Below are 27,839 nucleotides of genomic sequence, written 5' to 3' on the forward strand. Positions count from 1 at the left end.
GAAATTTACTAAAAATTATTGACACGTGTGAATTTTCATATACTGCCACTCCCAGTAGGTACGTAACGTTGTTTCAAGGTTTATTTTACGTTATAAGTACATTATGGAAATTAGATGGATGTCTTTTAACATTTTAGTTGAGCGTGCCCAATCCTGAATACCCTATTTCCAATCTTTGGTGCTGTTCATTCCAACCGTATTTACATTGGCATACATTATTTCGATTTACATTATTGCTAAAAATCAAACACGCACTAGTAGCCTGCAAGAATTTCGAATCAAAATGTTTATTTCAAAGCTTAAATGTAGAGTATGTATGTAAAAGGTGTACAAACCTTCAATGAATTAGACTATCTTTTGACTATCACACCTCACACTCTACACCACTAACCCGATCGGGATTCGAAAATATCTCGGCACCCAATACCACTGGATTAGCTCCCAATTATACCACGCTTTCGTAAGGGATGAAAAGATTTGACCAATATTATTATTGGTTTGCATTATATTTTCATTTATCATTACTGCCAGTTTCACGCCTTGCGCGATCATCAGATATTGATAAACCTTTTTTCCAGACTGGCCGAACCCCCCCCCCTCCCCGGGTCTTTGAGAAGGAGGTGGGTGTATAAGCATTCGGATGTACTTAAACTTTTCGAGTTTTAAATGTCATATAAAGTGTTCTTCTTCGTAAGTATTTTTTGTGTATTTTTCTAAGAAATTAGAGAGTCTGCAAAGTCTAAAATGTTATCAACTTCTTCTTACAGATATTTTGGCCATGTAAGCCAGCCTCTATAAAAAAGTGTGTAGTAGCCGGAATAAGTTTTGGAAACTAGCTTTGTATTTGTTGAGCGCCTACTGCAGCTTATTACGTAGATTTGATTTCTTTGCATTTTTAATTGAACAAATTAGCTTCAATTAGAAGGTAATTAGAAGAACATGCGGTTTGAAGGAGTCTTTATCTCTATCTTTAAGCTCTCTTTAGGAAATCCGAATCGAAAGTGATTCTCTAAACACAAAAGTAAATACATTTTGTACGTGTTTCCTGACGTATTTACACCTGATTTTGTTCAAAAGATTATCATGTTGCCTATCTCACATATAACTCTCTTACCTTTACGGCAATGAATATTTAAAACTGTAGATATCGAATCTACAGACAACGCCACTAAAGGAAAAGGAAAATAACAATCTAAGGCTAAAATGTGAATCACAGGATTTGGGATCAAACATTTTCCACCCAGGACATTTTTATTCCAACCCCCCCCCCACTTATTAAGTTTTGAGATCCCCCCCCCCCCCCCGCTTTATCCAAACCCCCGGCTATTAGGTACCCGAGAGTAAGTTGCACGGCCCGTTCAGTTTCACACAAATGGTAGATTGAAAGTAACATTTCTACCAAAATTTTTGGAAACTAAAAAAAAGTGCTAGTTTCAATCCATGACCTTGTAAACACGCAATATAACAGAAGATCAAAAAGTAAGATCTGAAAGTGGGGGTTTTCAAAGCGGAAGATAAAAATTTGTTCGAAATCACATACTCTATAACGTGAAACAAACACGGTTCTGTACGTAATATGAATATCAAAAAGACTTACGTCACAGCTAAGCCGATAAGCTTTTAGGAAAAAAACGTGGGTTTGCATCCATAATCCAAAAATGATTATTTTCCCTAGTTCCCAGCCTCTTTTTCAAGCAGTAATCAAAAGTATAAATTTGACAGCTAAACAGTTGATCAGTCATCACATCGATGATCATCTCAACGAGGTAGACATTAAAAGACGAAATGAAAGTAAATTACCTGTTTTTGTCACTTCTTTTCGTGGTAACACGAAGCGCTCTTGGGAGCTGGCATAAATATACTCATCATGGCTCAGGTAACTTGGTAAGCGGTGTAGCTGTTATGCAATCACGAAATACCAAACTGTTTGTTGTAGGAAGACATGGTCATTTATGGGAAAGGGTTTATACCAGTTCTTGGAAATGGGTGGATCATGGCGTACCGCCCTTTCTCACTGGGTTCGACAGATTGAAATCTATGCCATGCGTTCTAATGGATGGAAAATTGTTCATTGTCACAAACGATGGTAAGAGACTTTAAGTCCCAGCAGTGTTGTAATTTGCTCCGGGTATCTCAATACCCTTTTGTTTATCAAAGATTTTGCTTTTTAGCATGCCTTCATCCAGTTGGGTTGGCTCACAATTACAGCAAAGACTCAGCTCAAGATCATTTTCAGAGATCATTCCTTTCCCAAATGTGTTATTGACAAGTATAGTTTTATTCACGGGATAGTAAGATATAACTACCCCCTTCTCGCAGACCCGGTAGGATTCTTTCAGCCAGTGGGGATAAAAATAACGGATAAAAACTTGATGGGGATTGATATTCCAATATTTTTTATGACTGAGGATTTCAATTCCTTTGTCTTCAAGTCAGAAAATTCAGTAGGAATGGGAAAAATAGCACAATATTTTGCAGTGAGGATTGGTTTTTTGGTTATTTTCGGTGGGTTCAAAAATTAGAGGATAATTTTCCACCGGGACGATATTTTGGCCAAATTTTCCAGTGGGTCTGTGAGAAGGGGTTGTTGAATAAGATTATGATATATAGGAGTATACGTTATGAAGAGCTATCCCCTTCATTTAGGAATTTTGGTCGAGCATGTTTATGGCACGGACGGTAGATGGCATTGGGTTGACCACGGAAAACCAACAGATGAAAATGGCCGTATCTTAGCAACCCTTGATGCAACCAAATGCGTAGCGTCCCAGGGTAACAATAGACATCGAGTGTTTGTACTTGGCAGAGATAATCGTCTTTATCAACGATGGTGGGTTAATGGTGCATGGAATTGGAGAAGCCATTACTTTTCTTTTCATCGACAGGTAAGATTCAAAGGATTTCCTTTTCATTAGATTTGCTCCCGTCAGGGGGGGGTACTAGGTTTGCAAGGTGACGGATATGTCCGGGCCAAAAATCGAAAATCGATCCTTAGAGTGGGAAAAAGTGGCGTTTTTTTTTACCCTTGGAGAGACTTTTCTTAAAATATTTTGTAGATTTTCGCTCGATTTTTGTCCAAATTTTTTAAAATCACGACCCTTTGAGAAAGGAAATTTTGATTTGTGTGAATTTTGGACCCTTACGGAGATTCAATCAATTTGTTTTTTAATATTTTATGTACCCCTTTGAGAGACTTTCAAGGTCGTGAAAAAAGGACCCTTATGGCTTGCACATACCCAGCACCTAAGTACTCCCCTCAGGATTTGCTGTTTTGTTGAAGTCGTTTATAATCCATGTAATACAGCAATATTGGTGTTATGTAATTATACAATCATCGTGACGGGATAGTTTGTTTTTTTGCGTTGCAATAATCACTTCGTTTGCTGGATTAATCGTCTGTCATGCTAGACGAGCAGTTTATGAATGAATACCGGGTGACCCAGAAAAAACGTTACTGCATTGATTTATGCGCTTACAAATTGACGTCTTTCCATACAGACTTTCTAAAATTTCAGACAAAGAAGCTTAACAGCATTTTGCTTAGTTTGCAAAAACTTCAGGAGGATATCTCTACTGGATATTTTTTTGCGCACAAAATTCTATTAAAAGGAATTTTGATAGAGTATTTTCTGCTGATAGCACATCATAATCTAAGGTTTTGCTGTAGTCTTTTCATTGTTTTCACGGGGTACACGACCAGCTTTCAGAACTTTAAAGGTTTGGACATTCTAACCCTTTCAAAACTTTAATTTAGATCTGGCCAGGTGGTTTCGATGTAGGATTTACGGGTACACATGTTTACGCTGTTGGAACCAATGGAGAACTTTATCGTTTCGAGATGAGCCCTAATGGTAACCAAAAATTTGACTGGGATCATTCTCTTGGTAAACCAGACCACGGATCAACCATTATTCGAAGTTTGTCTGTTAACACCATCAATGGTGCAACTAGAGTCTTAGTTGTATCTGCCACTAATCATATTCACGAATGGAGGGGCACTGGCGGTAATCCGAATAGCTTTTCATCCGGTACTCAGCCGGCTGGGGTCAGTTCCTATGGTCCGCAGATGATTCTTTCCAAAGAGTTTCAGCACACTTGTGGAAGAGGAAATACACCTACGAATATGGTAATGATTAAAACACCGCATACAATCTACGCCATGACCATTCCGAATTTTGGTGGATTTGATCCTCCTGTGGCTATTGGTACTAATAGCAATTCATTTATTGATGCGATGCCAGCCGTTTTGCAGAATCCGAGATGTCCTAAAGTATTCCTTGTAACAAGCAATAAAAAATTAGTGGAATTTTACGTTTAATGAATTTATACGTAGTTTGTTGTTAGATTAATTTATAACTATTGAAATAGTAAGAAAATCTGGGTATACTAAAATATTTAAAATTATTTTACTCGCCGTACTAATTTCTTTTTGCAATTTATAGACCGGATGGTGCGATTAAGTGGCCCAGTAGTATATGCATATGACTTTGCTTAGGCGGACTGTAAAACAGTCTGCCAGATTTTAGTTGATTTTGGAAGGTAAAAATAGTATGAAGCAATGTCTTTATTTGGGAATAAGGGATTGCAAATCTGTTATTGATGTTTGCTTCTCATTTTTGATTATATATCTTTCAAATTCAAGTAGTTTTATTGTTATTTGGATTTTTAAGATTTTTAAGATTTTCTGATTTATCTATTCATCAAAGAATTTTAAGACCAATATGAACTTTAGTAAATTTTTCATCCAAGTTATCTGACCTAATTTATTTAATTTATTTCGGAATATGTAATACACTTCAGACTGGAAAAGATTGATTTTGAAACAATTTATCACGTTCATATATTAAAGAATCAGTGCCAGAACGAATATCAAAGTATCCCGTGTGGGGGGGGGCAGTCAGGTAAATTGACCGACAGGTATGTGCAGCGGTTAAGGCGGTTATGTTTTTCAAAATATCAGAAATCCTGTAAGGGTGGACTTTTGCTAAATGAATTTTGCTCGAAAATCTTGTTTTTTTTGCTCTAAAAGAGTTTAAAATTTGAGAAAATGTACTGTAAGGGTATCAATTTCACCGATTTTTTTCTGCACATACCGTCAGTTGGTAAACTCATTGCCCCCCCCCCCCACGGGCAAAGTGTGTATCTACAAAAAGTGAGATCAACATTAATATATCAATTAAATAACATCAAAGTAAATTGGCGACTTTAGCTAATTTAGTTCTCACTAAAGTTAAAAATTGCGTCACTCGCTAAATTATGTTTTCATTAAAATAATTTTTTTTGATTTTTGCCGCTAATAACAAATACACAGCATAATTTCATAAAGCCACTTTTAAATTGATTTTGATGATTTCCAAAACCCTTCCAACTTCATTTCAACAATTAAATCTTCAGTCTTTAGATTAGTCAATTCAAATCTCCGTTCTCAGATCTAAGAAAATCATTAAGTTCCTCTTATTAACATCTTGGTTGCTTTCAAACTTTCTAATGCCCCTGACCAACTTTCCCAGTGCACTCCTTTCCATTTGATAACATCTGGCTGGCTTGAATAGTGATTGTTAAAGTCAATTAAAAAGCATGCTCTATACCACCACGCAGATTTAGCACCCTCAGCACAATTGCATTCAGCACAAGCGTCATTATCTTCAAGACGGGTCGAAAATGCCATTCCATCATGATGAAGCCAGTCTTGTTCATGAGCACCTGTTATAAGATTGCCAGTATTCAATTTGTAATTTGTATCTTCACCTCCTAGTGAAAAATTACCAAAAAGCGCAGTGTTTACACTCCCGTCGAATCTTTCCCCATAAAGCAAAATCTCGGTTGTATAAGCCGAAGTGAATTGATGAACAAACTCAAGACCTAACCAATGTTCAACAGCATTTCCAAAACCACATTTGTATTGCTGCCATTCTTGATAAAAATCAACTGAACCATCAAAACGCTTTTGCATGACAATCCAGCCACCACCATAAGTTGTCATATCACAAAATACTTGTTTGATTGGAAACCTTTCGATGCCGATCCAATAAAGACCATCTTTGTTATATCCAAGTTGCAGCCAATCTCGACATTCACTTTTAACTTGAAGATCAATTTGAAACACGTCTGATCCAATCAAAGGCTTCAATCTTGACGCAATATCGCTGATATAGTGGAATAACAAACAGACCAATCGAGTTCCATTGATGGCAATTTGTGTGATGTAACAGCCTTGTTGTTGGCATGACAACGTACATTCGATATGGCTTCCAACATCATTTTGAGCAAAAGGTTGTATGCCTTCAATGGTAACGTTTTCTTCGACTTTTATGAAATGACCATTCTCTCTTTGTTTTGTATCACATCCAAAAAGGTTTTCAGCTTCACATGTCTTCAAAAAGATTGGTAAGAGTGCCAATAGGAAACATTTCCTAAACACCTTCATAGTGCTGAGCATGATATTAAAATGGTGAAGTTGTTTTTATAACCTTCGAAACAGACTAAAAACGATAAATACTTAATTCGATTCATGATTATAAGTGGGTATTGTCCCCCCTGTGCTGTGGAGTAATCTCTACCATACATGGTGAAAATCAGCTCTCCTCAATAGGTGAAAAAATTACTTCACGGGCGGAAAAAAGTCAGATTTTAGCTTGAAGTTGAATAATTTATATTCAAACGAAATAGTTCAAAAAAAGGTTAAATCAAAAATGGATTCGAAAGGTTTGAAATTTCACAAACTTGTTTATTTGCGAAAATTAATCATAAATCTTTCATAGTTACCCAAGGCTGTCTGTCAATAATTTGTTGTCGGTATTTGAAGAAAAGATGTCAGATTTTCAGCATGCATAAAGTGAAGTAAAATGTCATTTAGTGAATATCTCTCCCGGCGCGGAAACCATTTCCATCCATCGCTGTGACACGATGATCACAAACGCATAATTTATTGAAGTAATCACAGAAAAATAGATATCTCTCTCGGTCAAGTTGAGGGAAATTCGTGTCAAAGTTAAATTATCAGAAGCAGCCAACGAGCCCATTTCCCCGAAATATATGTTTCCCTTTTTCAGGAGAGAGCTTTTTTTTAAAAATGGGGAAACGGATCCGGTTTTCTAGGAAAGGCCTTTTCCTTAAAACTATCTGTTTCCCCGCTCCAGCTGATGACGTCATCAGAGAGAAACAGATCAATATTTCTATGAACTGCATTTGAAACAGATTGAACTTTCTGGGGGAGAACATATATCAATCACAAAAAGCAAGGGAAACATATGAAAATTTCCAGGAGAGGAAACAGATATCCTATTCATTTAAGCTTGGGAGAACAGATCAAAATTTTAATTCTGAAAATTGTGGAAATAGACCAAATTTTCCAGGGAAGATACTTTGAGATTAAAAATTTAAGTTTTGAGGAGAAACAGATCTTCATTTCTAGAAACAAGATTTTTGAAAATTTTGGCCAACAGTTCAACTTTTCAAGGAAGGCTATGCCTGGGAAACAGATGTTTAAAAAAAGGTCCTCGCTGGATACTTTCATCCATTCTTCCATCCGACGATTACTGGATACATAAAATATTGAAGTAGGTTCAAAATGGCCTACTTCAGTGCTTCATTTTTTATCTAAGAACGATACGATAAATCTGAGCACAGATAATCCCAAAAACCTCTAATTTCTAAATTGCCGCCTCGCACCAGTTTTTTCTTAATTCGCCATAACTCGATCACCTACGGGGAACACGATTTGTTCGAGTTAAGTCATTTTCGAGTTCTTATACCGGGTGCACCAAAAAAAAGTATACAGGTTTGTGGAGATATTGTGAGCTTCGGGATTTAAATTTTTTGTTCATTCTTTTATTATCGCATAGCAGAGGATGCTCTAACTTGAATTTTGAGCTATCATACATATTTAGATTTGAAAAGGTAGTTCGAATATTCTTAAAAAAACGACTTTTTTTTAATGTCGAAATTTCAAAAGATCAAAAACAGCGAGCAAACTTTTATCAATTAAAATTAAAATTTTCCCGACCTTCAGAGCTTTAGCGTGTCGGAAGAAAATTTATACATCGAGTACCGGCAATCTCCATTAACCCAACCTCGACCTCGACCTAGCCTGTTAGACGAAAACCACTTTTTTATCGCGATTTAACGTCTGTTACTTTTTGCCGTGGAATCGAATGTTCTTGGACGGGAAAGTCCGTCCAAGATTTTCTCTTCGGCGCAACTCATTTTGCCGTGACTTTGGACAAGTTGCACTCCATCACATGTGTCTTTTTCTGATTTTTAAGAAGTCATTGCACTGCTTCGAGCGGTAAAGTTCAAATAGATTTTCGAACTTTCGAATTTTGTGATTCGAATGTTGAAAATTGTTATTGAGCGATTTTTTTTGGCCCAGCAGCGCAGCGTAGTGGGCCTTTCATCTGCACAGTGCCCGTACGTTTGTTAGTTAGTTACGCAAAGCAATTAGGCGGTGTTCCGCGAGAGTACATATATTTTCCAGGCTAAACTTAGCGCTATAATGTAGAGGGATTGACAGGGATCGTCATAGCGCTATAATGTAGAGGGATCGACAGGGATCGTCATAGTCAATTACAAACCGTGCAACCCTTCTCATACAACAACTTCTCAACAACAACCAGACCAAAGACTATCTTCTTCACATGCTCACCCTACCAGAACAAAAACGCCACTACTCAATTATGAATGAAATTTTACAGACATTTACCAATCACGATATGGATGTTATTTGTTCTTGTCTTGGTTCAAAACAAACAGTCCCTCAACAAAACAATACAAACTCACCACCAGAACTGGAAGAATGCCGGGCTTGCATCGAAAACTGGCATATTGCAAACTTTAGAAATAATTTTTACAATATTCTTCAAGCATCATGTTTTAATCAATAACTAATATCTATAATATTTATTTCTTGGTCTGATATTCTGACATACTAAGTCTGGCCCAGCTTTCCTGTTTGAAATTCTTCAGTCCTTACTCTAGTTTTGAGTACCTTGTTTACATTTACCGGGATTCACCTCCCTAGCCTTTACACACCTTTGCCTACATTAGCTTTCATAGCCTAGGCCTCATTTCTGGCGGGGGATTCCCTGACGGGAGACCTCTTCCTAGCATAGTACCCGACTGCCTCTTTTCTCACTTAAACTGTTGTTTTTTTTTATTTTCACAAAAAGAAAAATGTATATATTTTGTTTTTAACTGTACGTATTACATAGAATTTCAGAAGCTTATTTACAGTAGGGGAATCTCCATTTTAATCTCTCATATTTTTCTTCTTTTTTGGGAGATTCCCTTGCTCTTACTCAATTTCAGTCTCTACTTCTGGCTTCCGGGCCCTTTTAGCGGCCCGACATTTGAAGGGTCTGTTATATGTCTTCTGGAGGCAAGACCGTTCTCAACCTCGGATAGGCCCCGCTGGCAAGAACGGTCTCTCCTTCGCATGGCATTTGCAGAATTTTTCTTTTCTTCAGTGCCCTTTAGGCAATATTTCTTTTTTTATTGTGTTTTGTCTTATGGAAAAACGAAAACGATGTAACATATTTATGATATATATTTATATATTTTTTTCTTCTCCAAAAACGTTTATTTATATATATACCATAGCTTAAAATGGTGATAAAAGAGATGTTGATAAAAAAAAAAATTTTGTCTGTCGGCTAGCATACAATTATCTATCCTCTAGCAAAGCCGAACAAAGCCATATGTTGATATATGGCTGAAGACTGTATCTTGTTATTGTCTGTATTTCGTATAGTCTACCACCTACATAGACTATCTTCAAGTCAACGTGGAGTGTTCAGCGTGATCTCTTTTTCTCTCAAAGACTGAGAAGTAAAGAGTTCAAGAAGTAAGAAGATAAATCAAGATTTTACTGTCACTGACTGCTGCTGCCATTCATAAAGGTAAATCTCTATTGTGTGCTCCAGTAGTATCATAAGAATATTGACCTTTTGCAACAAGACACTCTGCGAAATACAAAAAATCTGCAAGGTTAATTCTCAAATTAAGGGCTAGGTAGGAGGGGGAAAGAATCAGGCAATTCCACTTATACAAAAAGTGCAGCGCCGGTCACTATTGGGTTGTTTGGTGTCTGCCTTTATTTTGAAAACAGCTATTCTATCGATTACGTCGGTCGGTCGATACTCGAAACCAATGATCTCAGTCGAACGGAACCAATGGCCGAACCAGATCGAACGCAATCAAACGATTAAAATTGATTGTCCTTTTGCAACAAGACACTCTGCGAAATACAAAAACTCTGCAAGGTTAATTCTCAAATTAAGGGCTAGGTAGGAGGGGGAAAGAATCAGGCAATTCCACTTATACAAAAAGTGCAGCGCCGGTCACTATTGGGTCGTTTGGTGTCTGCTTTTATTTTGAAAACAGCTATTCTATCGATTACGTCGGTCGGTCGATACTCGAAACCAATGATCTCAGTCGAACGGAACCAATGATCGAACCAGATCGAACGCAATCAAACGATTAAAATTGATTGGCCGTTTGCAACAAGACACTCTGCGAAATACAAAAACTCTGCAAGGTTAATTCTCAAATTGATGGCTAGGTAGGAGGGGTAAGAATCAGGCAATTCCACTTACAAAAAGTGCAGCGCAGGTCGTTTGGCGTCTGCTTTACGAAAATCTCAATCGAACGAATCAAATATTACCTGAAATTCTGCCGTTGGATTGAGATTTGTTTGCGTTCGACAATCGAATTTCAATTCCGTTCGATTGAGATTGTCTGGTCAAAATGAAGAAAAAAATTCTACTTGGGGTAGCAAAAACTTGAAATTCACTAATTTCAGTTCTAACCAAAATTGATTCTTGTCGTCAATCATTTAAAAAAGGTAATAGAAAGGGAAGATTTGCCTGGCCATTCGCCAAAATAAGTTCTTATCAAAATTTATAATATATTTATTCACATTTTTGCTGACTTCAGTTGTTTGCCAAAATAAGTTCTCGGCAAAAAATGTTCCCTTAAAGGTATTACTCCAGGTCATGCCTAATGATTGTACTTTTTGTTAATAAGAATCATATTTGTTTTTCTTTTTGTACAGTTTTGGACCATCTATCATCCATATACATCAAGACTGTTATCGTACATCATATCCAGACGGATTGGTTCCCACTGATTGATTGATACCCAATCTTAAGGTGAGTTTGAATTTGATTTTCTTCAGGATTTATCATTAAAAGGCTTGGTAACCTAATGACTTAAGTGAAAAATCAAGTTGTGTATTACCATTTACTGCAAAATCTTTGTGAGGCTGGGGGAAACGTGGTAAAGAGAAGGCCATTGTTGGCTATAGTCTAGAGAAGGATTTCTTTTTTTGATTCGTAATTTTTTGTCCTTTTTGAAACTTTTAAAGGGATAACAAGATAAAATATGAAAATTGGCTAAAAGATTCTTTCCATGGTCCTTAGTAAGCCCTCCAAATATTTTAGAGAAATAACATTCCAGAGTCAAGATATGACAATTAGAAATCTCAGTTTTTCGTACCTCACACGTACCTCACGTTGAAATTCTATTGTTTTCCAGCAGAAATTAAAAATTACAAACCTAAATATTTCGACTTTGAAAAACAAGTAGCCTGTAAAATTTGGTTTGCTAAGGACTATGGAAGGAATCTTTGGGCTGAATTTTATTTTTTATCTGGTTATCCCTTTAAGGTAGCTTGGAAATGAGATTTTCACTTGTATTTGTAAAACATCATGATCAGATTTCATCTCGGGTTCTTTATGTTGTGCGAAAAAATTGTGACCTATAAATGCTTGCATGCCTCAATTTTCAACAAAAAGCAAGTGTCTTCCTGAGCTTTACGATTTATGAACATGGTAGTATACTCCAGTTGAACGTGACTGTTTGGGTAATTTCGTTTTTGTTTTTATTTTTCAGGGTTCATGAAGTCCACATCATTCAGTGTATAGCTACTCTGGTCAATCTGGATTTACATTAGATAGCTTGGTTATAAAAAGCTAACTTGGATTTACACAGTTAACTCAGATTTAAAGGATTCCCCTCTATTCACTTGGCTCACCAGAATACACTTCGAATACTTTGTTTTACTCAGTTTATTTGGTTTTACTAGGCTCAATTGATATTACTCGGCTCACTTGATATTACTCGGCTCACTTGATATTACTCGGCTCACTTGATATTACTCGGCTCACTTGATACTACTCGGCTAACTTGATATTACTCGGCTAACTTGATATTACTCGGCTAACTTGATATTACTCGGCTAACTTGATATTACTCGGCTCACTTGATTCTACATAGTTCACTTGATTCAATTAACTTGTGTTTCATTGGCTAACCCGGTATTTATGATTTTTTTGACATTTCATTGTTTACCACTTACTTGCTCAGCTTTTTTTAACTTGTTAAAAAACAATAGGCTATTAAAATAAATATACATTATATTTGAAACTGACGTATTTATCATTTTTTTACATTCCCCTTTTCAAAACATGATATCAATCGAAGCATACCGTAGTTCAATCGGCAACTTTAACCGGACAAGGCAATATGATCTCCGCTCAATTTATCGTCATTTAGTAGTCAACTCTACTATTTCAAGCAACGGGGTTTCACGATTATTTAAGCCCTTACCCTTTTTAGCCATTGCTTTATATATTTTTATTATGCTTCTTCGATCGGGTGATGTAGAACATAATCCAGGCCCAGTTACAATATTTAAGGTAGTCCCATTCAAAATTGACTTCACTTTTTGCCGCATAGATTCTGATCTAGCCCTTCAAAACTTTCTTTGTGGTCATGGTAGAACTCTCCATATCAGACAATTTGTGAAATAGTGACGGGAGAAAGTGACAATCAATTTTGCAAGCGAAGGGTACAATTTTCCCTTCAAAAAAAGGGGGGTGGGGTGAAATAGTGAAGGGAGATTTTATTAGTACCATTAAAAAGTGACAGTGTCTAGATATATTACATGTTAAAAACTACTATTGATATTTACATATTCAGGAGCTCTTGCTCCTCACACAACCCCTTGGGAATGCAAAATGGGTCGTCCAGTTGTTTGATCATCGATCCCTACAATGTGAAAAAAAACAGTAGACTCCCGGTTATTCGAAGCTCCAAGGGGGATAAGAATTTACTTCGAATAACCGGGAGTTCGAAAATAGCTGAAAAATTCGTTTTAAGATTAATCAATCAATTCGTTTTAATCAATCTACTGTATAAGTCATAAGATAAAACAAAAGCGGAAATTATAGAAAAATCTATTTTGCGGATTATTTTTCAAATTAACCATGTAGCAAGTATCCTTGTATTTTGTCTCTATTACAGAATTTTTTAGCTGGGCCTTCACGCCCTTGGGCGCCTTGTTTGTTTTGAAAAGTGAATGGCTCTTTCTTGAAAAGAAACGAAAAAGTAGCAGTATGAGCTGAATCTGCGGAAGGAGGAGAAAGAAGATGGAAATTTTATTATTGCATCAACAGCAGCAGAGTTGTTGGGTTATTTCCATAACAGGATTGTAGAAGCCGAGAGATTAAACTGTTAACATGGTGAATGAAAATTATCAAATCATTTCTTTTGCTTTGGGTTGGATCCTAGCCATAATAGTGCTGATGATGATATACGAACTTGGTTTGGACTTTTACTAGTAGTATGCTTTGGGATGGCAACGAACATCTTTTGGATATGACTTGAAACCTAGAAGAATTTATCCCTCGCTTATTCCAGTGGAAAGAAGAACTGTTTGTTTGTTATCGTTTTTATTGGCTGTTCGACGTGGTTTGTGATCGCTTGTTTGAAAATGTGACATAAATTGAAATTGAATTGTAGAATGTAAATTGACATATAATTGAAAGTAAACTGAAATTTGATTGTATTCCATTCGAAAGAATTTAATGAATGTTACTGGGTATGGAAATGATTTTCTTCAGCTCTCAGCACCAGTGCAGTGGCCATTGTCATTGACAAATCTTGACATATCAAAACTTGACACTATTTTTTTATTTTGATTTAAACTTTTTTATATTTTTATGTGAAAAGTTTTGTCCTGTATAACTAGAGTTTAAAGGTTTACTACCAATTAATTTTGAGTGAAGATTAAAAACTTTTAAATTTCTCAACTTTGGAAACTAGATAGCCAGTAAAATTTGGAGGTTTTGCTTCGAACTGTGGGAGGAATCTACCTAAATTTTATTATTTTTATCTGACTTTTCTTTTAAGATTTTACAGTCATGGTCATAGTTTTATTACAACTTTTATAAAAACTTTGATAATTCTTGATAATGATGTCGCAAATATTTATTTTTGTTTTGTACTCTGTATCTTGAAATTGCACGAGATCAACTTGTTCCATCAAATACTAGTTTTGGAATCTTCATTATTTTACATCCCTGTTTCAAAGACTGGCTATGGCTAGTGTTGAGAGTTTTCTTTGATTTTGGTTGTTTCTCAGCAAGGAAGAAAACCTTTTGAAGAAAGGGGGTTTCCTTTATTAAATTAAGAGCCTGTTGACAATACCATTAATTGGAGCTGCTTGGAGACTTTTTCGCTTCTATAGTTCTTTCGTTATAAAGGGGTGTATCAAAATATTCTCGTTTTGAAAAACAAGTATTTTTAGCTCACCAAAACCGATCCCGATCCCGAGGATTCTTTTGTTTTGATTTTATGCACGGAACTCTAAAGTTAAGACTAGATTTGACATCGACGCACAACCTCTCCACCAAGAAATTCTATTCGGTCGTCCATTCCAGTCTTTGCTTTCGAGTTCCGTGTTTTCCCGCCTTTATGCACTCCGCACGGAATCGACGTCACCCTCCACCACAGTGCGATAACTTTCGAAAAGCGCTTCAAAGTGTAACTGACCATAAAACAAAGAAAAAATTTGGTTTGTGGGAAGGTACTGGCTAACCTCGACCCTGACCCTCGAAAAAGGCCGACCCTCGACTCTTGGAAAAAAGCCGACCCTCGACCAAAATACAATAAAAAGCCGACCCTGGGTAAAAAAATGCTTTAGTGACTTTTATAAGATTATTTTTGGATGAATATTCCAAAAACTGATCATTAGAACACTTAAAGAATATTTCAAGAATAGTCGTCGGTGGGGGGGGGGAGGATGAGAATATTCTTCACAAGACCCCCCCCCCCGGGGGCATCATATTATTGACCAACATGTATAATCAGCCTTGTATCCATATATCCCAGGCTTAATATTTACGTTTTACGTTGATGCACGAGAGATATTATATTATCTTCCACTCACAGTAAAACATCAAAAAGCAGATAATACGACCCGCCGGGCGGGGGAGGGGCGACGAGGTTGACATCCCCACAGTGATCTTTAATTGGAACTTTTGTAAAATCGGGATTATTTTGGCTAATTTCCTTTGTATCTCCTTAAGTAGTGCTAATAAGGAAATGAAATTTGGTATATAAAGTCTCCAAATAGCAATGTAAATGTAGGAAAAAATTCTTTTTTATACATCAAACTGTTCACCGGTTATTGGGCACTTTCGTTTTCGAGAGATCCCTCTATCCCGTCCTCATCCCGGTTGAGATCCCTCTTCTAAATCGGAATCAAGATAATTCTGGATAGGAAAGTGCTAGAGACTTGAAATTATCATATAATGTACCTATATTTGTCCTCTAAAGGATAAGAGAAAAATAAAGCATTTCTTCTCAGTTAATATCCTAAAATTTGGCTAAAACAAGGAAATTTGAATCCGATTAATCCGATCAAAGATCGCCGTGCCCGGGGGGGTACTAGGGTTGCGAGCTGACGGGGGGGGGGGGCCGCCCGACTTTCGAACTTTGGACCCTTACCGGGACTAAAAAGGAGAAAACAAAGGGAAATTTTGGGAACTTTACGACCCTTACCGGGACTAATTTGACCAATTTTGACCAAATTTCGATCTTTCAGGGGGTAAAAAGTTGAAATTTTCCTATTTTTCCGACCCTTACTGGGACTGAAATTTGATTTTCTGATTTTTCCGACCCTTAGCGGGACTTTGGAAGTCCAAAAAAAGGTACCCTTAAGGGCGGCACATACCGTACCCTCCATTTGCCTAAGTACCCCCCCCCCGGGGTTGACATATTAATTATTCTTATTAAAAAAACGTGTGTATCCCATCCCACCCCCTGCTTGTCTGCTCAACTTTTGTATTCAAAAAAAACAATGCCAAAAAAACTGTTTTTTTTTACCCAGGGTCGGCTTTTTATTGTATTTTGGTCGAGGGTCGGCTTTTTTTCAAGGGTCGAGGGTCGGCCTTTTTCATCAAGGGTCAGGGTCGAGGTCGAGGTCGGGTCATTGAGTTTCAAGCCCGAAGAGCTAGAGGTCAATCTCCTTGGTAGGATTTGAAGCCAACAAATCCTACCAAAGTTGCGCGGCCTTGAGCGACCCGCCTGGTTTTTACACAAATGACAGATTGAAACTAAAATTTACCGCTTAATTTTGAAAAATATATCACTCGAAAACAAAGGAATTGCTAGATTCAATCCGTCATAAAAAAAACGGCGCATATTTTAAGGCTTCACTTTTCCTTGCCTAAGAAAGGTTAAAGATTGACCTCTAGCCCTTCGGGCTTGAAACTCAATGGGTCGGGTTAATGGAGATTGCCTCGAGTACCAGATAAGAATATCAGATAAGCTCAGAAAGCGTGGTTGAACCAAAAAGGATGAGCATAAAGAGTGAATGGCTAGGTTAGTTTATGTGTAGATCCTAGTCTAGAGTTCTTTCACTTTCGCTTTTCCCGTGTGGGAGAGACATGCTTGCATGCTCGTTTGCTGTTTGTGCAAGTCCAAGCCAGTCAAGTGTCTAACTTGAGTGTCAAACAAAAAGGAATATAGGTCAGTACTAAACATTCAGATAATGTCAATCTAGAATGACAAGCAAGAAGAGGTAAGAAGCACTTTTTGATTGATTATAATATCCCAATCCATTAGACCTTTTCTTCCTTTATAAAATTCAACCTTTTTCAGTCTGGGAAATCCTTCTAACAATCTACCGTGAAGTTGGGTAACTTGCATCAGTGGAGGGAAACTTACATAGCCATCAAATGGGCTATTCCATTATTTGTCTGTTTAGGGGGGCGGACGACACAGGATTTCCGAGGGCAAAAGTTTTCACCAAAAATCAAAATTTCCAAGGTGAGAAGAAGAAAATGTATGAATTTCCAAGGCCTTTGAAATAAAAAAGACAAAAAGCAGTGGAATTTCCGATGCATTTTGCAAAAGTTCATGGATTTTTATCAAAATTTCCAACCACCATACCACTGGAAAAGAAAAATTATTTCCAAGGCTAGAAAAAATTTAAAAATGCACGTCGTCCAACGGGGTTACTGTATATAACAAAAATTTTCTGGAATGGCCCAATATCTGACCAATCAAAGCAGCAAAATTTCAAAACAAATGAATTACGCAGCTCCGCTCGCAGCACTTCATTCATTCATTTGAGGGCAATGCATGTTATAGCCTGCACTGATGCAAGTTACCCAATCTCAGGGTAACGGTAATTGCACACTTAAAATTCAGAGTTTTAAACACCTAGCAGTTAGTACAAGTACATCGATTTGTGAAGTGTCTTTACGTCATATAGAACAATAGAAAATAGCAAAAGAACAAAGGAATTACCCATAGCCACCATTTCGCAACCATGGGGAATCGCGATTTTACGCAAATGGGAATCCTCATATCGAATAAAGCATCTTCTGAAAATTTCATTTTTCCCCATAAATGCGAAAATGAAAAACGAAGAAGCTTTCGTTTTCTAATTGTCTTTTAAATCTGCCACGAAGTGTTATAAAATTCCTTATAAAAAGACACGTTCTCCTACTAAGAGGTTTAAAAAATGACGTAGAAACAAGAAACTGTAAAAATAACCGTAATTAATCAGCGGTCGTTAAAACCAAAGGAATCGCGTCAGCAGTAAGAATTCCCATATGACGGTTTTAGAAAGTTTTCAATGAAATTATTTCTGAATGACTGAGAATTTCACTTCACAAAAGGATAAGTTATTGGGACGAACTGAAAGGTGTGGCTAAAAGCGTATAGGGATACGGTGGAGAAAATTAAAGAAAAATTAAAAACACGGGGAAAGCAAAGAAGAACATCTATTTTCTTTAAATCCCAACAATAAAAAATAGAGGCGCACTTAACAGTGATGGTAGTGTTACCCTAATTGTAATTTATTGAAAGTGTACGTAAGGTAAAAAAGCTAAAAGAATAAAAGTTTATCCGGCTAAAAAATATAAAAGCCATGGATCATTTTACAACTATAAATATCTTTGTCTTCTTTTCGTTTTTCTTCTAGCGCCGGACCAGATTTCTAGATAGAGATAAATACAATATATAGAGTCCCTCTAAAAGCACCCCGTGCTCATCACAGTACAGCCCCACTGGAAAATTAACTTTGATTTAATCTTCATTTGAAATTCAATAGATTTATATCCCCATTGGGATTTCGATAGAAATTTGTCCCGAATCCCCACTTCCACCGGGGGCTGTGAGACAGGGTGCTCAAAAGTACATATAGCGTAGAAAAAAACTATGACGTATAGCGAATAGGCTACAGGGTGTGGTATGAAATTGAATGGGGATTAAACCGATTTCTGGTTTTGGTGGCAGCAACTTTGACCGTCTCAAAGTATAGTAGAATTTCGTCCGGATCTCGTCTGATCACGAAACTAATTGAATTTGAAAGAAGATATGACTCTTACCCCCAGTGAAGATGACATGCTCATGTCCAATCAATCTGGTACGAATGCATTAAAGGAAAAAAAATTAGAAAAAGATTGAGGTTTCCAAAATTAATTCTCGCTAAAATTAATCAAAATCTTTGAAATCAACTCATCTGAACCGGGCTGTATTTCCCCACAATATATCGCAACTAAAAAGTAATGCTTTTACACCGTATATCTAACTGTACAATTGAACGTTACATTACATGAACGTTGTGGACGTTTATGTTTATGTCAGCTGAGGTGTTGCAGGGGGGAAACAACAGGATGGTGCCTGTCCTTAAAAAACGCCTTTTCGCTACTTATTCATTTAAGATTACACTCAAATGCATTTAGTTGATTTAGTATTCTCAAAGGTATTTCAATATGACACTTTTTACGAGGAAGATGTTTATCGATTACAAAACTTACGTCACAACCACGGAGCGCTGACTTTTAGTTTTAATGACTTGCTCTCATTCGTTTGGTTTCTGTAATAAAAAGAAAGTCGGTATTGTGAACTTTCAACATGCTTTAAATGGAGGTATTTGTACTAACTGCCTAGATGCACGGCTATCAAATTGTAAGATTTTTTAGAGTGCTTTTATACCTATCACCTTGACTATCATTTTGACGTCAACTAGATCAGATGCTTTTGCAAAGCTCTTCGAAAAAATGGCTGAAAACAAATAAAAACATCAAAATTCATGAAAATAACATCAAAATGGATAAAGATCAGCCTTTCGAAGCAGCCTCACCACCTCAAGCTTGCACGTCGTCAAGATGTGTACTGAAGACGAAGACCTGGATCGCTTAACATGCAAAAAATGTAAAAGATCTGTTCATTATGAGTGCACACAGTTACCCTTGTACCAACTACAGATATTCGTGACATCCTACAACGATCATTACTTATGTCCAAACTGCGTACGAATAACGAAAAACCTAAGAAATAAAGTGGGAAAAAACACTCAACATATGATGCAAAATGAACTTAAAAAGAAAGACGACGTCATACAAAAACTGAACAATGAGGTCAACAGCAACACCAAAACCCGTGATTCCATCAAAAATGACTTAAAAACTTTTCTGGCAGGGAAACTACAAGAGATGGAGGAAAAGACAAGAAGCATGATAAAGGAGGAAATAAAGCACACCGCAGAAATAATGACGGAAACATCAAAGAAAACATACGCCGAGATTACCAAGAAACAAAAAGAAGACTTAAAATCTGCCGAAGAACAAAAACGGAAGGAAGAAAGTGAAAAGAGAGACATAGAATCTAGAAAACTGAATATGATCGTTCACGGGTTTCTCGAATATTCAGGCCCAGATAAGGAAGAAGAAGAAAATGGGAAAAAATATGACAAATTTCGGTTCCGAGAACTCCTAGATGACATCAATGTTCCAGAAATCAATGTTACTCACCATAGATTAGGAGACAGAAAAACTAAGAATAGGCGTCCTCTGAAAGTCACCCTGCAAAGTCAACATGACAAAGATTTTATCATGAAGAATTTACACATGCTAAAAGAAACTTGTTTCTTTCAGGTAAGTATAATGGAAGATTTCACAATCAACGAACGGAAAAAGATCAAGGAGATGCACAAACAAGCAAATAAACTCAACAAGAACAATAACAATAAAGGATTCAACTGGCGCGTAAGAGGAAGCCCAAGAACAAAACTACGCCTCGTTAAAAAATTACAAAACCAAACAAAAGTATCTTCAAATTACAAACCAAAATGCTCTACCGAAGAAATCGTCAGCGATTGGGCATTGACAGATGATGATGAATGATTCATTTTGTAAAATAGGCAGTCGAACTCTATTTCCTTTCAAGCTAGTACAGATTTGTACACATTTTTTGACTTTAAAGAATATATACATTAACATTAACATAACCTTCCAAATCATCAAAATCAGAGTATTTTAATCATTTTGCTTTGATTGAGATAACATCACACAGAAATATTAGAATAGAAAGTGTGAGCTCAAAACAGACAATTTTTTCCTTGAGTTTTCTAGGAAAAAAATCTGGGATGCATGGTCAATTTAACGCAAAATTTTATGTTTATAGATTCCAATTCAAAAATCAATTTTTGTCCGTTTGACAACCCACCCAAGATTCCATCCGTTTTCAAAAAAACTGAAACCCATTATTTTGCTCAAGCTTCTTCAAACAGAGTGGGAAATTTTTTAAGCGTGCAATTGCATGTGGGCGTACTTTGGCAGACTATGATGATAAGGGTGCATTTACAAGTTTATGCCCGCCGGCTTTAAAGCGTGTAGGATTAGAAGGATTTCTCAGACTGTTTTTGTGTTAGATGCAACCTGTGAGATTGTTGTCACCAAAAAACTCCATTGCATCAAAATAATGACTCACTACCAATCAAGCTTTTGTGTTGTTATATTTGGAGTTTTTTAGGAATATTTTTTTTTTAGTTCTGAAAACCGCACTTTTTTTATCTCTTTTTTGATCCATCAAAAGTACCATATTTGGGAACTTTTTTTGATGTTAATCCAACACATGATCTGTAATTTGTAAAGGAATTTCCATATAAACTGCTGATGATTTTCAAAAAAACATAACAAAGATGAAACTTTGGTGAAAGTTTAAAATCAAAAAGCTGTATCCTGCTTGAATTTATTCAAGTTCCTGTAGCATCATCAAAATCATCAAGAAAATTGGCTGAAAATAGAAGTTTTTTTAAATTTTTTTTTATCATGGAGCAAGAAGGATCCTCTGATTATGGCAAGCCAACAATTTTTAAAGTCCAGCCTAATAATTCAATTTTTTTATTGTTACTATAGCATAAATTTATCGTCACGAAATTTGATACAGCATGAAGAATATCCATCAGACAGAATGCCTGATTACCAGCAACAAGCATCAACAGAAATGTATGTAACTTATTTCGTTCATATTTATTGCTAACAAGCCATAAAAATTCTTCATATTCATGTATGAAACTAATATTAAACAACAAACTGTATGCAAAAAATAATTATCAGATGAAAAAGAAGATTTTTTTAGATTTTTTCTGTCAAGCAAGTTTACTGTATGAATTACAAAATCTCAAACTGTAGTCATTTTTATACTAGCCGGGAACCAAGTGACACAATGTCTATCATAGAGGAGAAAGAAGGAGAAGATAAAGAAATGCAGGGCCCAGTAGCATCCAACTTGTGGAATAATAGCCTGATAACCATCTCTGTTGATGAGAATACAGACCACAGAATTTCCAAAAGAAATAAGGTTTGATAACTTTTTTATTGCTTCCTTTTCCAAAACACATTTTTGAGAGGATTGAGCGAAAATCGTTTGGGCTACACAAAGTTATTAAAAAATTTTAGAGGAACTTGAATTTTTGGAAGCCTACTTATTATCCAGGACCTTACGATATCCATGATTTAGAAATTGATGCTTGATTTTGTTTACAGATGACAGGGAATTCATTATTTGTGTACTGTACGGATCACCTTCTATTGGTTTGTTGTATGATTATGTCATTTGCTGTCACCATTACATCATCACTTGTACTTCATTATTATCAATACAGCATGACTTCATCAGGTAAGATTCTATGATGAAACTTAGGTAAATAAGTCTGCGACCGCAGTCGGAGGCGACCCAAAGGCTCCTCTTTCGATAACTATCTACCCGAAGGTAGGGGAGGGTGCCACTCGTTCTCCCTGGATTGCTCCACTTACCCTTGATCCTTAACTCTTAATTGCTGAGCATCAAGCAGAGAGGCATCAAGTACCATGTTGAAAATCTTTGGTGTATGACCTGGCTGGGGGTTGAACCCGCAACCTTGTGAACCGTAGCCTGATGCTCTATCACTACACTATGGTTGCTGAAACTTGAACTGAAGATTATTCCTATTTTAGTTCCTACTTAAGCCAGAGAGAAAATGAGAAGCAAGTCACCATCAATTGTATGGAAAAACAGTATCTTGATACCCACAATGTTAATTAGTGATATCACATTTTTAGTATTTTAACAATTGTTGATGATACGTTTTTTGAAACTCTTTTAGGAAAGAAGATTTTCAAAGTATTGCAGTGCTGTGGGGCTTTCAGCTTTTCAGGTAAACATTTTCATACTCAAATTTTAAAAATAGTATATATCAGGGATTTTTTAAGCACTTTTTTATATCCATATACCGGCCAAAATACTCAATCTAAGATGAGTTTTTGAAACTCAATCCAAAATAGAAAAGCTATTTTCTAGCAAAATTGAACTTGTTGGTTGTTTACAAGCAAAAATAACTAATATTATCTACATATTCAAGATTTTTTTCGGGAGCTTCCCCCTCTGAACACCTACAAGACCCCCAGCTACATCAATGTACAGCTTTACTGAGCAAATTCCCGTTCAGGCATATTAGAAACTCAATCTACATTTACAAAAGCAGCCCCAGCTCAAAGTGCTTAGAAAGATCCCTGGTATTTAAAAAAGAATTTAATCCAGAGTTATGATTTATTTTTGATGACGATTTTTGTATTTATATAATCCTGATTTCTTTTCTTTTTCTATTCGATAGAAAATTTTTCAAACATTTTGCATTTCTTCACAATTTCTTTATTTTGTAGGAGTCATTTCAGTTTTGATCAGCTTCAAATTATTGTTTCATCCAAAGTCTCCCATGTAAGTTATTCTTTAAAAAAAATGTACGTGAGAATAATAACAATTTCAATACTGCTTTAGATACTGCTTTATACTGCTTTATACAGAGTTTTGGTGAGCTTAATGTTTCCTATTTCAGCTCTTTTATATGTTTCTACACTTTTTTACGAAATTGGTATGGTTATGGTTTGTTCTTGCTTTAAAAGCTGTTTTTTTTGGCGTATGCTTAAAAATCTCTTAACATATTAAAAAAACAACTAGAAAACTGCAACTGTTTGATTAGACCAACCTGTTTATTGGGGCAATGTCGTGGAATATTGACTGGTATCAATAAGAATTGCGTAACCCTGCTTTTCCTATAATTTTTGGAAATTTAGAAACTGATTATTTTGAAACAACTTTAGAGCTAAAAATCGGATTCTATAAATGTAGGTGGAAAAAAAACGCATAGATAGAATGATATAATGATAAGTAACGGGTGAGGTTCCCGTAAGCTTTTGGAGCCTAAGAAATTATAATCCGTCTTTCAGACTGTAACCCTGAAACGAACTTAAATTTCAAGCCAGATTCTTTAAATCTTGAATTTCTACATCAACTCCTTCAGCAAACAATGTCAAAATTCATTTCATCTATGGTCGTAATCTTCAATATTCAACTCACATGATATTTTCACATCATCGAAAAATGTAACTTCATTAAATTTCAAAAGTCAATTCAAATTATCATGAAATAAAACGACAAAAGAAATTCACATTCCTAAAAACGAAATCTTTGGTAAAGAATTTTTTTCTTCAAAAATCAATTCAGGTTGAAACTGAAATCTAATAATCAAAAGTCGAATTCCCTGACATTCTTTCATCAAATGAAACCTTCGAAATTCAACTCAGATTACCAGGAATCTAAATCAAACCATCAACGTTTATATTTTATAAATGAAAAACTGATACTTTTTACAGCAAAATTCTTTTAGAGAATGTCATCTTTCAAAATCGAAACCTTATAGTTCAGATTCAAAAAAGCGTATAATTCAAGTCCATTCAATTTTAAGGATCCGTTTTTCATAGCTACCAAATGGGAACCATATCAGCGCAGTTAGAGTAACTCCGTTGACAATGTCCGAAATCTTTGAATGAACAATATAGACTCCCAGAAATGAATAAGATGGTGATTAAAAGCGACAAACGTATATTTCGGACTCGATGGTAAGAAACATCGTATTAAATGTATTTTATGTTTTTACACAGCAGCTACTAGAGAATATCAACTTCGAAAGGCAGATTCGATTGGTATATATGACTCATTAAATTGAAATTCGAAGCATCAAAATCGTGATCTTGAATGAAAAAAGAAGTCGGAAATTTCCTTTTAACTTCAAAGAATGTTATCTTACCAAAGGCTTTAAAGGATCAAAAGCTCATAAGTCAACCCAGATTACCATAAATCTAATATTGACGAATTGATTTTAAATTCCAAGAAGCATTGTATCTTAAAGCAAAGAAAATGTGGCGATGTTTTACATTAATTTAATATTCGAAAGTTAACCCAGATTACCATACTCTAAAGCTATAACATGGTATGTTTTTTTCACGTAATCTTTCAAAGAATCCAAAAATCAAAGATGATGATAACTGCAAGCAAAGAAAATTCACGTTTTGATATTTGGAAGAACAAGTTACTTTGGATAAGTCGTACACGAGGTGGGAAAAATGAAATCCAGGCGATCTCATAATTTGATGTCAGAAAATTTAGATAAATAAAATCATTCACTATTTCTTCTTTTCGAATGAACAAACAATAAATTATCACAATAGCTACCTTTTGTTTGGTGTTTGCTTGTATTTACACGAGGGATCCTTCAAGGAATCTAATGTTCAATAATCAACACAGATTGATGGGAAGATTGACACAGATCAAAACAAATCGAAGTTGATGCTTGAAGTCAATTTCAGTTAAAATTAACCCAAAGAGTAAAAAAGGTGATCTTATTTGAAAGTAAAATCTAAAAAACTTAGTCAATTAATATAACTTTAAGGAGTTGTGGTATATCATCAAAGTCTTCATAGAATCTAAAGTTCAAAAGTCAACCCAGATTACTATTAATCTCAAGTTGCCGATTCGAATTTAGATTCCAAGAACAGAAAACATCCTAATTGCAAGCAAAGAAAATGTGAGGATGTTTTCTCCCCGAAGCCTTCAGAGAATCTAAAGTTCAAAAGTTAACCCAGATTACTATGAATCTCAAGTTGCCGATTCGAATTTAGATTCCAAGAAGAGGAAACATACTTATTTCAAGCAAAGAAAATTTGACGATATTTTTATACCAAAGCCTTCATAGAATCTAAAGTTCAAAACCAACCCAGATTACTATTAATCCCAAGTTGCCGATCCGAATTTAGATTCTAAGAAGAGAAAACATCCTAATTGCAAGCAAAGAAAATGTGACGATATTTTCTCCCCGAAGCCTTCATAGAATCTAAGGCTCAAAAGTCAACCCAGATTACTATTAATCTCAAGTTGCCGATTCGAATTTAGATTCTAAGAAGAGAAAACATACTAATTACAAGCAAAGAAAATGCGAGGATGTTTTCACCCCGAAGCCTTCATAGAATCTAAAGTTCAAAAGTTAACCCAGATTACTATGAATCTGAAGTTGCCGATTCGAATTTAGATTCCAAGAACAGAAAACATCCTAATTGCAAGCAAAGAAAATGTGAGGATGTTTTCTCCCCGAAGCCTTCAGAGAATCTAAAGTTCAAAAGTTAACCCAGATTACTATGAATCTCAAGTTGCCGATTCGAATTTAGATTCCAAGAAGAGGAAACATACTTATTTCAAGCAAAGAAAATTTGACGATATTTTTATACCAAAGCCTTCATAGAATCTAAAGTTCAAAACCAACCCAGATTACTATTAATCCCAAGTTGCCGATCCGAATTTAGATTCTAAGAAGAGAAAACATCCTAATTGCAAGCAAAGAAAATGTGACGATATTTTCCCCGAAGCCTTCATAGAATCTAAGGCTCAAAAGTCAACCCAGATTACTATTAATCTCAAGTTGCCGATTCGAATTTAGATTCTAAGAAGAGAAAACATACTAATTACAAGCAAAGAAAATGCGAGGATGTTTTCACCCCGAAGCCTTCATAGAATCTAAAGTTCAAAAGTTAACCCAGATTACTATGAATCTGAAGTTGCCGATTCGAATTTAGATTCCAAGAAGAGGAGACAAACAACAAATAATTGCAAGCTAATAATATTCGAAAGTCAATCCAGATACGGGTCAAGTTGAACATTTACATGATTTTTTGTCATTGGATTGGTCGTTAACTATTCAAACAAAAGCTTTTATTATATTTTTCTAAAGAACGCGTCATCTTTATTGTTTTGAATAACCAATTATGTGAGCATCTTGTAAAAACTTCATCACAACTGGGGTACCATACTCTGTAGTGAAAGCATATTATTTTTTCCACGTAATCTTTCTAAGAATCTAATGTTCAAAAATAAACTCCGATTGAAACAAATCGAAAGTAGATGACTTGACTTAAGGTTCTGAAGAAGCGTTCCAAAAATTTGATTATGTTATGATTTTACATCAAGACTCCTGATGATTTAAAACTGTTCAAAACTTCTCCCAAGTTGAAATTGAAAATTATGCACTTTTTTCAAGAAGCAAGAAGAACTTGCTGATGAATGCATTCTCGACAGCTATGAATCTTCCCATCAACAACCGAATCACAATTTGCATCCAAAGTAAAAGGAATAATGAGCCTCTGAGAATGTAACTTTCAAAATTTGACTCAAATTGTCATCAATTGAAATTGGACAAATGAAATTTTAGAATCCCAGAGATGAATTCTTTACAAGAAATTAACGATTTCTACTTTAAGATTCTTTCAGAGATAATATTATCTTCAAATTTTAAGTTCGACTACTATAAAATTGAGTTCTTGAAGTTTAAAATCCGAGAATTCAGTAAATCTATTCTTGTAATCTTAAATTAAAATCGAAAGTTTGAAGTTTGGATTCTTATATTTCAGTGAATTTAATCTTAATTTTAATTCAACTCACATGATATTTCTCATCATCGAAGAATGGTAGTCAATTCAAATTACCATGGATTGAAACTGTCAAAAAAAATTCATTTTCTCAAAAATGAATTAAAGATGAAATTTTCCATGAATTGTTTTCATAAACAATTTTTCAGCATGATGAACGATGTAGATTTCCTGAAATAAATGATATGGTAATTAAAAGCGACAAAAATTTATTTCGGACTCGATAGTAAGAAACATCGTATTTAATGTACTTTATGTTTTACACAACAGCTACTAGAGAATTCCAAATTCGATTGGTTTAAATCCGAATATGACTCATTAATTTGAAATTCGAAGAAGCAAAAACATGACCTTGAATGAGAAAAGAAATCAAAAATCTCCTTTTAACTTCAAAGAATGTTATCTCACCAAAGCCTTCAGAGAATCAAATTAAACCTATAATTTTACCATAGATGTATAGTATCTCAA

The 27,839-nt window shown here is 35.5% G+C and overlaps 3 protein-coding genes and 2 long non-coding RNA genes across 6 annotated transcripts; 3 read left to right on the forward strand and 2 right to left on the reverse strand.

The window, feature by feature from the left end:
* The first annotated feature begins 1,673 nt into the window (after positions 1–1,673).
* Positions 1,674–4,404, forward strand: LOC136811228 (uncharacterized). The gene is made up of 3 exons (XM_067067842.1): positions 1,674–2,086; positions 2,647–2,885; positions 3,755–4,404. Exons 1-3 carry the CDS (start codon positions 1,786–1,788, stop codon positions 4,316–4,318), a joined length of 1,104 nt encoding a protein of 367 aa, XP_066923943.1. The 5' UTR covers positions 1,674–1,785; the 3' UTR covers positions 4,319–4,404.
* A 539-nt stretch (positions 4,405–4,943) lies between these two features.
* On the reverse strand, positions 4,944–6,427 carry LOC136811285 (microfibril-associated glycoprotein 4-like). Its single transcript, XM_067067902.1, has one exon. The coding sequence runs from the start codon at positions 6,425–6,427 to the stop codon at positions 5,444–5,446; it is 984 nt and encodes a 327-aa protein (XP_066924003.1). The 3' UTR covers positions 4,944–5,443.
* A 3,214-nt stretch (positions 6,428–9,641) lies between these two features.
* Positions 9,642–12,427, forward strand: LOC136811229 (uncharacterized). Its single transcript, XR_010847215.1, has 2 exons — positions 9,642–11,147; positions 11,890–12,427. It is a non-coding gene; the product is annotated as an uncharacterized lncRNA (long non-coding RNA).
* Positions 12,428–16,680: 4,253 nt separating this feature from the next.
* Positions 16,681–23,357, forward strand: LOC136811309 (uncharacterized). Of its 2 annotated transcripts, none has more exons than XM_067067925.1 (6): positions 16,681–16,812; positions 21,495–21,584; positions 21,786–21,939; positions 22,125–22,257; positions 22,724–22,774; positions 23,280–23,357. In XM_067067925.1, exons 2-6 carry the CDS (start codon positions 21,550–21,552, stop codon positions 23,336–23,338), a joined length of 432 nt encoding a protein of 143 aa, XP_066924026.1. In that variant the 5' UTR covers positions 16,681–16,812; positions 21,495–21,549; the 3' UTR covers positions 23,339–23,357. The 2 variants fall into 2 exon arrangements, with proteins under 2 accessions (XP_066924026.1, XP_066924025.1); XM_067067924.1 differs by having other exon boundaries at positions 16,682–16,864.
* LOC136811308 (uncharacterized) lies at positions 18,061–19,178 on the reverse strand. The gene is made up of 3 exons (XR_010847221.1): positions 19,113–19,178; positions 18,681–18,715; positions 18,061–18,289 (listed from the first exon to the last, which is right to left on the reverse strand). It is a non-coding gene; the product is annotated as an uncharacterized lncRNA (long non-coding RNA).
* Positions 23,358–27,839: the final 4,482 nt, after the last annotated feature.

This window comes from Clytia hemisphaerica, unplaced genomic scaffold, assembly GCF_902728285.1.
Source record: "Clytia hemisphaerica strain Z4C2 unplaced genomic scaffold, Clytia hemisphaerica genome assembly, whole genome shotgun sequence".
NCBI lineage: Eukaryota > Metazoa > Cnidaria > Hydrozoa > Leptothecata > Clytiidae > Clytia > Clytia hemisphaerica.

Excerpts from the sequence above, each read along its gene's own strand:
- LOC136811228 (XM_067067842.1), top strand. The coding sequence starts at position 1,786 with ATGAAAGTAAATTACCTGTTTTTGTCACTTCTTTTCGTGGTAACACGA. Across the intron at positions 2,087-2,646 it reads GTTCATTGTCACAAACGATG|GAATTTTGGTCGAGCATGTT; the intron begins GTAAGAGACTTT and ends CCCTTCATTTAG. Across the intron at positions 2,886-3,754 it reads ACTTTTCTTTTCATCGACAG|ATCTGGCCAGGTGGTTTCGA; the intron begins GTAAGATTCAAA and ends ACTTTAATTTAG.
- LOC136811285 (XM_067067902.1), bottom strand. The coding sequence starts at position 6,427 with ATGAAGGTGTTTAGGAAATGTTTCCTATTGGCACTCTTACCAATCTTT.
- LOC136811309 (XM_067067924.1), top strand. Across the intron at positions 21,585-21,785 it reads CAACAAGCATCAACAGAAAT|CCGGGAACCAAGTGACACAA; the intron begins GTATGTAACTTA and ends TTTTTATACTAG. Across the intron at positions 22,775-23,279 it reads TGGGGCTTTCAGCTTTTCAG|GAGTCATTTCAGTTTTGATC; the intron begins GTAAACATTTTC and ends TTTATTTTGTAG.